Source organism: Branchiostoma belcheri, unplaced genomic scaffold, assembly GCF_001625305.1.
Source record: "Branchiostoma belcheri isolate BF01 breed outbred unplaced genomic scaffold, Haploidv18h27 scaffold133, whole genome shotgun sequence".
Classification (NCBI taxonomy): domain Eukaryota; kingdom Metazoa; phylum Chordata; class Leptocardii; order Amphioxiformes; family Branchiostomatidae; genus Branchiostoma; species Branchiostoma belcheri.
This window is the reverse complement of record NW_017802747.1, coordinates 422674-434634: the sequence shown is the minus strand read 5'-3', so window position 1 is coordinate 434634 and position 11961 is coordinate 422674. Positions and strand designations below refer to the sequence as shown.

Here is an 11961-nt window from a genome sequence, read left to right as displayed (position 1 = left end):
AAATTCACTAAACAATTGTGGACAATTGTTAGGATAGAATATTTCTCCTTGACTACGGTGATAAGAATCCAGCCTATTGTAACAACCTGTTTACTATAACAATTTTGTGAAATCCCTTGGGTAATCGCTGTAGACTGGCAGTGTCACTTTGAGTAGGAGTGGCAGTTTATTTTTACAATAAGACTGGACTACGTGTCTAGAGGTCCCCATAAAGAGGCAAAATGGAAAGGGTTTTAACGAAATTCTACAATAATTTGCAATATGAAATTCGTTTTCATATTGCAAAACGACTCATTCTACAACGTCTCTATTGTTAGGTATAAGGAAACATTTAGGTCATGGTACAGTCACAAAATGACACACACAGACAGAAAGTGTTATGTTACTACACATTAAACTTTAACATTAAAGCCGTACCATATGCATTCCTGTGTAAACACGGTATATTTGTCAAATTGAAAATAAATTAATAATCATTGGCAGTCAGGTGAGCTATTGTTTTACCTCTAGTCACGTTCATGGGATTTTTTACATTAGGTAAAATTACGTACATATTACGTACATATTCTCTTAGCTAAAACACAGGTATTATAGACTGGCGCTGTTCAACATTTTACTTCCCCCTTATAAGCTCTGTCACACAAAGCGCTGTACGAAAGTGAAACCAAAAATGCGAGGTTGTGTGCCAGTGTGTTAGTCACGTAAAATATACATGGAATCCACATATCCAGCTTGTTCTACTCTATAAAGCAATACAAAACAGTACAAAGCATTGTTATGGCCATATTGCTCTAATACACAAGTAGGCGCAGGGAAGACGTACCTTGGGCGAGCCGCCCGAGCTCTACGTCCAGAGCGTTCCCCATCTTGGTTAGGTGGTCACGTGACTCTGGATTCTGGGAAGTCCCGGTGTGTGAAACTGGGTTCACAGTTCGGGGTACGAAACCTGCCTGGCAAAATTATTACATCACCTTATCTATCTATGTATGATTTATGAATGACAGATGATTTTATCACATCTTGGAAAGGATTAGAAACACCGGTAACTATCACCTTTTAAAATATGACAACCTAAGGCTAGACTGTAAAGTTTGTTCAAGGTGTTCTCCGTAAACACAGGACCCCTTGCTTGAGGTACCATCCGAAATGGCGTCTCTAAAGTGCATGACTCCATGTAACCTCTCTACCTGTTGACCCTGAGAACACAAAAACATGGTGAAAGATACTATCTATTTAATTATTCATAAGCCACGGAAAGAACAACAGGTGCAACTTGTCATCACTCGAAAGCCACCATATCATCGGTTAAAGTTAAGTCATGACAAGACAATATTCATATTAGCTGAAATAAATATAGAATACAACACGGGTTATTCCGTATCGCCCGAGGTATTGGCCCGACCGCGGGTCGGATCGCCCGACGGCCGCAGCGACCCACGGGAGGGCCGGGACCGAGGGCGATGCGGAATACACCGTGTTGTATTTTATTTATATCATACCCACCCAAGAAAACGCGCCTTTCAATGCAATATGAACCAAAAGTTGGTGCCCCTAAACCCTCAAATGCAACAACATCAGTTCCAACGTCCGGATTCTGAATTCGAATTTTTGAAAGGGGCACACGCGGTTAGGGCGAAACGCGTTCGAATCGTTTTATGGAAGCCAGGGAAGCGTTCGATAACGGGTTCCGGACCGGGCCGTACCGTAAAGTACGGCCCGGTCCGGAACCCGTTATCGAACGTTATCGCGGCCCGGGTATGATATAAAACAAGGTACAATAAGGCTGACTTGATCATACTAGTAATGTAGTTTTAACATTTAGGAATTTTCGTGCTTCATAACAATAAACGTATGACCCATAAGTCTTTTGTGTAAGAGCACACTGTGTAGATGTGCAAGAATTATAGACTAATCCATGTTTGCCAGAAAACTCGAGATGACAATTGCACAGTCATTTATGGTCTTCATCATAAAAGCCGAAGCTATATGATAGTAAAACATGTGTTATCTGTCGTCATTTTAACGCCGCAATACTATCATGAATATTTTGACCCCAAAAAAATTACTCAATATAATATGAGCTGAATACAACAATGTAAAGGCCTCGTAGTAAGGTTTTAGCGAGACCTTGTAGTAAGGTAATGTAGCAAATGTGCGTCATACTACCCATTAGGATGAAAGTAGGAAATATCATTCTATTGTGTAAGAGCACAGGAGCGTTTGTAGCAATTATAGATGGAGCGTTAATCTTTTGTGTCTGATGAAGGCCAGTCACACTTACAAAGATTGGTCATTACATGCTCTAATGACTCTGACAAAAACAACCAACCAACATCCTGCTGTGTCTGTTACAGAACGCGCAGGGAGACGGCGAAGGCAAGATGGAGAAATTCCTGATGCTGGTTGCAGGTCAGTCATGTTTTTTACAGTCCAGTTTTAAGCCTTCGTCTTTAAGTTATGGAATGCATTAACGTACAAATTGAAGCTTAGATTATATCATATAAGCAAGGGGTTTGAAAGGAAACTTGTAAGCTGGCAGCCCTACTCTTTCGAGGACCGACACGGAGCGACGGTTTTGCCAACGAGAAAGTTTTCACTCGACGGCACAACCGAGTCTTTTCTCCAAAAAAAATTTAAACCGCTGCCCCACAGGTCTACGAAGGAGGCAAAATCCGCCTAAAATCATGTTCAGCAGTACACTGGTATTTGTCAAAGTGAAGATATTTTCTTCAATGTTAACACAACTTATGTTTTTTGCATTCGCTATTTTTATGATGTTTAAATTTGTAGCTAGTTCATGACTACATAATATATGGGTCGCTGTTTCAATGTTTTAGAACATAGCATGATATAAGTCTACCAGTAAATTGCCTTTTTTGCCATTCTTTATCTTTCCCCGGCCTTCTTTCTTTTTTTATCCATCTCAGGACACAGCGAGCTCAATTTCATGGCTAACATGTTACACCCCTTATAAACACCGAATCCACTACAGTACCACCCCGCTCAAATGGAAACAAGATCATAAGCATTCTACTATTATTAAGCAACAAATTATGAGAATCCCTAAAGCTCCCCAAATGCGTCTTGAAAGCTCCCCAGATTAGCTGAACATTCATTGTGTGTTTTTGTATACATATCTTGTCAAAAACAAACTATGTGGTTAGACACAGCAATTTTTATTTAAGCCTTTTATTTAGCAAGTGCAAAAACTGACAACTTCATTCTTGGAAACCTTATCAGAGCCACAAATACAGCTTAACTAAAAAAAATACCACACGGAATATCTTTTTTCTATTATATTGTCCTGAGGACAGAAAGGGAACGATTTTTTTTTAATCAAGCGGAAAATCAATGCACACAGGAATGTCATCTATACAGCTTGCGTGATGGAATCTTATCTCGATGCTGATCATAATTCTTTTAAAATTTCTTAACATTGAGAGCTTTGTATCATATTTTAACCTCAGGGTAGTGGATGGCTTTGTACTTTTGTATTCAGAGGAATAATCTGAAGAAAAGGCTACTGTATAAGTACGATTACAGGGAAGAGGCTTCTCTATGTAAATCTCTCTGTATTAAAGATAGTTAGATTTATATGTTTACCTGTTTTTTTTTTATCGCTCCTGGTTCATTACAAACTCTACTGTTTTTTACGCTATTTACCTTAATTCATTGCTGTGATGTTTTTTCTATCCCAAAAGAGCAAGAACATGCAAATAAAAATACATCATCATCGTCATTACGGCTAATATTCTTTTACCACAGCGCTGTTAGTAACGGTGTTGATGGTGTTTGGGACGGAGTTGAACCCCTGCCGTCCACCGCCGGATGTGAAAGTGTGCGGCTGCTCGGAAGGAGTTTCCAGTACCAACCCTGGAGACACCTGTACGGCGTGTGCGTGCGCGCCTGACAACACAACCTGGGACTGCTTTGGTAAGTTTTAGGGCACAGCCTATTAATAGGGCTTTCCTATATGTTAATACATGGGAATTATGTTAAAACAACGTGATCAGCATCCATGTACCTTTTAGTGAGTTTAAGACCTTGAAAAACATACATTGGCAAGGTAGTCTAACCTCTCAAGTTCCCATTCACCAAAAAAACCTACGCACTTAAACCATGGGAGAATTCTTCCCAAACATTGAGAAGTGACGACCACCCCCCCCCCCGCCACCTCACCCTTCTGGACAGCTGATGGCCGCATGTAAACCTATATCTTCGTCAGCGAGCCAGACAAAACAAACATGGCTGCAAGTCTGTTTTTGTCAACAAAATAAAAAATACTACAACCCTTACCTATAACATCCAAGTCCAAAACAGCAAAATTGCCCAAGAAAAGTACTTCTTTACACATTACATCACATTGCCATCTCTATAGAGGGCCAATATACTAGAACTTGGCCCTCTGCGCCTGCGCCTATAATTACTGACCTGTGCCCTTTAGTACGGTCTATGCGTGCTTCTCTCTCTCTCAATCACTACTGGATGTGGAAGTATTGTTTTGGGGCGGATTTGTCTGTGCGTTTGGGTGTGATAAGCATATCATTGGGCCTGGGAAGAACAGCTACAATGCCATGCGGTCAAAAGGTCACACATAGGAAATGGGCTAGACTTTAATGTCACTGAATCTGGTCTGTAGTCTTCAAGGATTTTTGGTCAAATTTAAACCCAGGGGTCGCTTTTATCTGCCACATATATTTTTCAGGCAGTCATTGTTCGTAAATGGATGTTACAGAATATTATGCTATGCTTAAAGGCCGCAATGAAGGACTCGTCTTGTCAAAACACCGTGAAGGATTATTTTCCCTATGCTGGGCCTTTTGAATACATGAGATGGAAGGACAATACACGTTCGTGCTGTTAACATACGCGTAGAGGCTGGTTATGTAGGCTTTATTTTATGAAGGAAGTTACATTCACGTTCCAACTTCAATTCTTCCATTAGGGGTAAGTGGTAGTGTTAAAAACATATGCTTTAAAGGAATCAGATTTTAGTTCACATTACATAGTCTGCAAAGATGTTACATGCTAATATGGATATTAAAGAAGAAATAGAAATTAGACACCAGCCTTACTGCTAGATAACCTTTTTCAGTTTTACGAGATGCCTTTTCCCTTTTCCAAAAAAGCAGTTGCTTTGTGTATATTTAACCTATAGTTGATCAGTCCGGCTCCTTGTGTTGAGTTAAAACTCGATATAACAGTTCTAGATATGTCAAACAAGGCCGCTACTGACGTCAGCATCAGGGAAAAGCTTCTGCCATATTTATGGGTTCACCACACCACGAAGTGGTGTGGTGAAACCATATTGCTTTTTCTGATGTTTCTTCTTCTCCTTCTCCTTCTTCTCCTGCCATTTTTTAAATGGATTCAGCTTCTTCATTTTAGGGCCTAAGGTCCTGAAATTTGGTATGGAGGTACAGTGGGCACATACCCCTAGGCGTTTTTTAAATTATTGTGATACAGGCTTTTAGAATGGTTTCATTTGAGTTTTTTGGCTGTGTTATAGCAAATGTATTACTGTGTTAGTTTGGCTTGTTTACCACGTTTGGGCATGAGTCATCAGAATGGAATGCAGGGCATCAACCAATAGGCATGCAGCTTTCCTCTATACTTCTTGCTGATTGGCTGTTGGGATTTAACTTGATTAACACCTGCACAGAAGCATTTCCATACTGACAGTATGTCTGTATTCAAGTGTTTTGGTAGGTATTTCAAGCTTTCCTGCTCCAGCATTGGAATGCCGGGCATGGACGTTTTTTTTTATTTTGAAAATCAACAGTTTGCATTATGCAATTAAAAATCCTAACCAATAAAGTAGGGAATAGCTATCCAACTGTTGTTTTAGTTGTATTTTACTTCATATTATAGTTATATCAATGTAAATCATTGTTTTCCCTTGTGTTTCTCATTCTTTCCCTGCCATGTCGTAAAATGTGGTGAACCCATCGCTGTATTTGCTCCAAAGCAAATATTGGCCTTTCTAGTTCAGTGTATATTTTGTTTTTTATTCATTTTGAACAAAGCCACCACAGCATGACTCTTCTTTTTAAACCAATGTTTAGGGTTATCATTTTTCTTTTTTTCCTGTGGTTAGTTCGTGGAATATTATGCTATGCTTAGTACACAAAAGGCATAAGTGAAGGACTCTTCTTTTCTAAACATTGTTCTGGATCATTTTTCACCAGCTGAGCTTTTGAATACACGCGTTATACACACAATACAGCTGCGTGTGGTAAACATGTGGTGACCTCGAGTGAAGAAGGCGTTGGCTCCACTCCCGTGAGCATACATAAACGATTTTTCCATCAATGCCGTTATATTCACGGTACATTTACAAATTTTTAACAACAGAGCTGGTCACAAACAGAGGAGTTTTGAATGCTCTGGTTTTATTTAGTTCACATTTCTGATAATCTTTGGGAAATAAGGAGGTAGGAGGAAACACAACACAAGGTTTGTTGGTAAATACGACTTTATAGTTGACACATGCAAACATTTACATCTTGGCACCAGTCCATTATTTTTACAAATTAACGTTCTAAAATTTGCGATAAATGGGTTATTTAGACACGTACACATCCCTACATATGTCAAGGGGCGAACGAAAAAAAAGTTTGTGTGGCTTTATCATGGCAATTTTACAATTATTAAAAATCTCGAAACTCGGTTTCTGGAAAAGACTTGACTGCCAAAGCTCTCTTTGTACACTGATCTTCTGTGAGGGAACGGGTGTGTGTGCTAGTTACCAAAATGGTAAAGGAAGTTTACAAATGACAAGCTTTTGTTGATGTTTTTTTTTCTCTCTCCAGTCTTTCGGCATGTTTGGCTGGACATCGACCCAGAGTGGGCAGTTGAGGAAAGTGGAGGGACGTTCTGCGACATTGAATGCCTGACCACCGTGGATAAAGCAGAGAACGCGTTTGACGGCGCACCTGGCACCTTCTGGGAGCCGCTGTACGAACCGACCTGGTACCGGCACTGGGTCATCCTCGATCTGCAGCAGGTGTGGAGGATCTACCTGATAGGGATTGCCAATTATGGCGACATCGTGCACGACGTCATGAGCTTTCTGTTAGAAAGGTAACTAATCTTTGAGTTTGTGTAAAAGAAAATATTAGTGATCTTATAATGATTCTAACTTGATTTCCTACTTATTAGCTCGCCCACTCATTCATAACGTCAACTAGCTTGCTAACTTTTTAGTCGGAACCATTTTATGTATATTCATGAGATGCTCAATTGGCTACCAGGTCGCTTTTTATATGGGTAATGATGGAAGGGGCAATGGTCAAACATTATATGATGTTCACATCCTTTAAAGTTCTAATACGTATTATAAATGTAATATATTTCATAACGTTACGTACAAAAAGACCATATCCGTGAATAGTTCCATCAGGAAGTCACTGAATAAAGTGACTCTTTCTACACAATCTACGTAACACAACCAAGTATTTCATTCAGCCGACGTTTCGGTGACCGTCTTTCATCTTTCTCAGGGAAGTTCTATAAATGTGCTGCAGTTCAATATGAACCAGTCAGAATTGCCCTGAGGAAGGTGACAGACGGTCACCGGAAGTACGGCAGACTTGGTTAGTAGAAAGAATCTTTTTAGTCAAAAAGAAACACACAAACACGCATTGTTACCACTGGTATTGTTGGTTTAGATTTAATTACACTACACTTGCAATTAACCCTAGGGAGTAATTGGCAAATGATGACAGGTGTAATTGTTTTCGCCAAAATTACGTAATTATCATCTATACCTGAAGAAAGATCATGTCAGATGCCGTCTTAAAGCTTTCCAAAGTCATCTGTTTAGTTATAAGCTCAAGTGTAATTCTTGCTTTCCTATTATCTAACATTCTGCTTATTCTTTTTATCAGTTCTCCCAGTGCTGCCTATGTTTGGGAGTTTGCTGACAGTTCTGATGAGGTGCAGGCAGGACTTACGTCTCTGCAAACCTTTGACGTTTACGCTCAAGCTCAGTTCCTGAAGATCACTGTGGACACACATAGCGGGGAGGGACCGAGGATTCGGGAAATTTCCCTCTACGGCACAGGTATTTACATTCAAGACTAATGTATTTACTTGTATTCCATTGTGTCTTTACATTTTATATTGCAAAATGCAAAGTTACGCAACATTTTATTATATATTTATCTATATGTCCCATTGGGCATATCTAATAATGTTTCTTTTTGCTACCTTATCATTTTAGTTGCCTTAACATTTTGGTATTATTTAAATTCATAAATTCAAGGCCACTTCGATTTATTTTCTAAAATTTCAGATTAAAAAAAAAAGATAATTTGGTAAGCAAAAAAGGGAAATAAAAAAACCTGTTGAAAAAAAAGCTACATATGTATTATTACGGGGTAGTCAACATAGTAGAAAGTGAACTGTGAGTTTTTGTTGTATTGACAAATCGAAAAAATGTCATTGTAGGAAGAAAGCAACAGCAAAGGTTCAATTTGATGTGCAGGTTTTGTCCTTGGTGCTGAACGTATCTGTAGAATACTATGGATGCATTTTATTTATCTCTGAATTCTTACTTGTAAGGATGTGGAAATTATTTCTGTAGGTTATCATTACTACAAGGTTAACCTAAAATATGTGGGTACCAAATTAGACTCATTACTTGTTTATTATCTAATTGCCATGTATTGTACTTATTGCCAAGTTTTAAAGATTGATGGTTTTCCATGTTAGATAAACCACCACTAGCCAAGCCGTGTATTGTGGTCCATACTGGCTGCGTCTTAAACGAGACAGCTGAACAAAAAGCTCCCCCTGGTGACCAGCAGTGTTATGTCATCGCTGGGATTCATGAACGGATTCGCGAGTAAATACACCTTGATTTTATTGTTTTAAACATTTCCTTCTTAATCACATTACTTATTTTACTTCCATATAGTGTGGTATTGTTTTCAATTGTTAACGACCGTGTCTTTGTCAAGTCGTGTTTTCGCACCAAAACGTATTGAAATATTTTATCAAAAATAACATCGGGGTGTAAATGATATTGACTATAATGTTCAGGTGCAGAGTCAAAGTCTTTAAATGTTTTCTGGAATAAGCATCCTCTTAATATTTTCAATTTAAGGATAGTTTTAGTCCTCCATGGGCTGTTTTCTTCATTTGGTTACCACTGTGAAAAAGGAGGTATTGTTTTGGTCTCTGTGCCTGTTTAAGAATATTCATAATAAGCATAACCTAATTGTTTATTTTAATATATTGTATTAATTTGTGGTATTTGGTTGGTAAGAAAGACAAAGGTAAAGATTAAATTCGGGCCTAATGGTTGGTGGCAATGGTACTGCAGCCAAACTCCGGTTTTTTGTATCTTTTGTTGAAATATATCATGCAGGTAGAACTCCAAATTATTTTTTACAGTTGTTGTTTTTTTTTTGTTGTTGTTCTGAGGCGGTGCGTACTCTTACATGCTTAATGGATCGTGTTTTTGTTCTTTCAAACATAGTATGAGCAACGCCTTTCCTGTGCATCGGACTGGCAACGTCTCTTTCCACGGTGACCTGTCAATTGAATGTCTTGAGGATTATGAGGTCTGTTAAATTTCTTACTGATTGGATTATGTAGATGCCATCCGCGTAACAGAACCGGTACAGAATTATTCTAGCATATTTACTAAAATAATTGTTTACAATTATTTGCAAAATTCTGTTAATAAATCGACGGCTTGCGGTAAAGGCAATTATGCATAGAAGGCCCACTACACTTGTGCCCAGCAATATGTAAAGCAAAAACGGACAAAAGGTTTAGGTGAACATTTTATGGTGACAATGACAAAAATGGTACAGCTCATCAAATGTTTAAATGTTGATAAATGTAATAAAAAGTAAGAGAATTCATTTTTGATATATTTTATTGTATTGTCATGATACACAAATATTTTCCCATTTTCATTTTTGATTCAAAGTAAACGTTTAGAACATTGTGACTAAACTATAATTAAAATAGTTCAAAATTGTTACAATTATGGTTTGTAAGCAATCACATCTAATTAAATTTGCGAGTGGCATCTTTAATGTTCCTTCTCAAATTTATGGTGCCTTTGTTCAAAAGACGACATATGTAGAAAATTCTGTTGATATTGATGTGGTAATTTTACTACGAACGTTTTATTCAGCCCTATTTCGGTTTTACATGTGGCGAATGGGTATAACTAAGAGAGCTACTTTAAATTTGCAGGCTAACGGTTTAAGTTTCTTTCTCCAGATCAGCTTATACTGGACATTACGAGGAGTAGGACCGGTAACATCCGGGCCACCGTTAGACGACATTTTACCCGAGGGCATACCAGACAACAACCTACATTTCACCCTCTCACCACGGACTTTACCACTTGGTTTCTACATGGTGCAGGTACGCAAAGATAAACGTGCCATTAACAGACACCAAAGGCGACAGGAAAATAATAGACAGAAAAAAATGTCTCCTCTGCCCTTATGTTAACAACTGAGCGTAGGGTGGTGCCCATATCCATTTCTGTAGCCCTTGGGCGACACACAGTTGTGCAATGCACTACAGCAGGGGGCTAGTCCACTGGTAGTGCTGTGTATTTGACCTTCCAACACTCTTTCTAATGTGTGCTGAGTGCTAAGCAGAGAAATTAGTGTGCGCCCTTTAAATGTCTTTGGTTTGACCCGGCCGAGGTTTGAACTTACGACCTCCCGGTTACAAAGCGAGCACTCTATCAATTGAGCTATTCAATAAAATAGTAGATATTGTTTAATGATCTGAATAGTATGCCAGAGGAGAAAACTGGTAACCTACTTGCTTTTGTTTTAATATTTCTACTACGTGCAAGCTGCATATTTGTAGATTATGTGGGTCTGTTTTGTATATTTTTTCTTTCAAAGGTTCCCGTGTTACCTGTTTAATTAACATAAATTATGTCAATTCATAATCTTCTGTACCTAAATATCACAAGTTGTAAAGAGATTAAAAGTAGTATGTCAATATAGAAGGACGTTGTAGCATTATCTCGTATACTATGTAAATAAGGCTCTATGATTTTTACCACAAGATACGTAATTATGCATCTAAGTTTAGTATCACCAAGCATGTCTAATGTAAGTCACACATCTCAATCACAAGCATGACACCTAACTAGATGTTCACATCTTGGTCCTCGGCTTTGTTTTTTGTTTGTTTGTTTGTTTGTTTGTTTGTTCATTTAGGAAGCTCCCATTAGTGACCATACATCACTATTCTTCCTGGAGCCATTTACATAAATACATTTACTATTATTTGCATCCACTAATTAGCTGCTATCAAGAAAACCTATCTTATCAAGGTATTAAATTACACATAGGTATCAATTAATACACCAATTAATAATGTTACATTACACAGTTAACAAAAAAACAATTATGTACTAGATGTCTGAGAGGTCAGAGGTCATGTATTTGCACAAATATATTCAAAACGTTTACCACCAGGAGTTAATTGGTGTGTGTTTGTTTTCATGTGTTTTTGTCCAATTCCAAATTTATTCTTTAAACGTTCATGGGTTTGAGGACGTAATTCATTATTCTATCATGGAAGTTCATGGGTGTTGGTAGTTACATAAAGTTAAAACTTTTGGTCCAACTTATTTGAAGTGGGACAAGCTTCACCGGGTCAGTCTACTGAGGAAGAGGAGAGTGACCGATCGAAAGCTCTACGTGATTTTTTTGTGTTGGACCAAAAGTTTTAACTTTAAACAAAAAAACGTGATTCATTATTATTGTTTCCACAGTTTCAAGCCACATTGATTGTACCAGGAAGTGGCCACGTGTCTATCGCAGCAGTGCAGACGTGGGTAGAAGTTGCCCGGATGCCGGTAACCTACACAGTCGGTCCTGTTCAGCGAACAATCGACACCACCACTGACCTGACTGTTAACGCTGCGCTCTCGTATGACCCGGATGGGGTTCTTAACTCCAGGGGGTT

At 38.5% G+C, this 11961-nt stretch overlaps 1 protein-coding gene across 1 annotated transcript in view; it reads left to right on the top strand.

Annotated features, from left to right (window-relative positions):
• Positions 1–3785: 3785 nt before the first annotated feature.
• The window catches only part of LOC109464150 (polycystic kidney disease protein 1-like 2), a 31696-nt gene continuing 23520 nt past the window's right edge, over positions 3786–11961 (top strand). Inside the window, exons 1-6 of the mRNA XM_019761088.1 lie at positions 3786–3933; positions 6813–7083; positions 7890–8065; positions 8716–8848; positions 9485–9569; positions 10243–10389. Of these exons, the coding sequence (XP_019616647.1) occupies positions 3786–3933; positions 6813–7083; positions 7890–8065; positions 8716–8848; positions 9485–9569; positions 10243–10389 (960 nt within the window). The remainder of the gene's footprint in view (positions 3934–6812; positions 7084–7889; positions 8066–8715; positions 8849–9484; positions 9570–10242; positions 10390–11961) is intronic.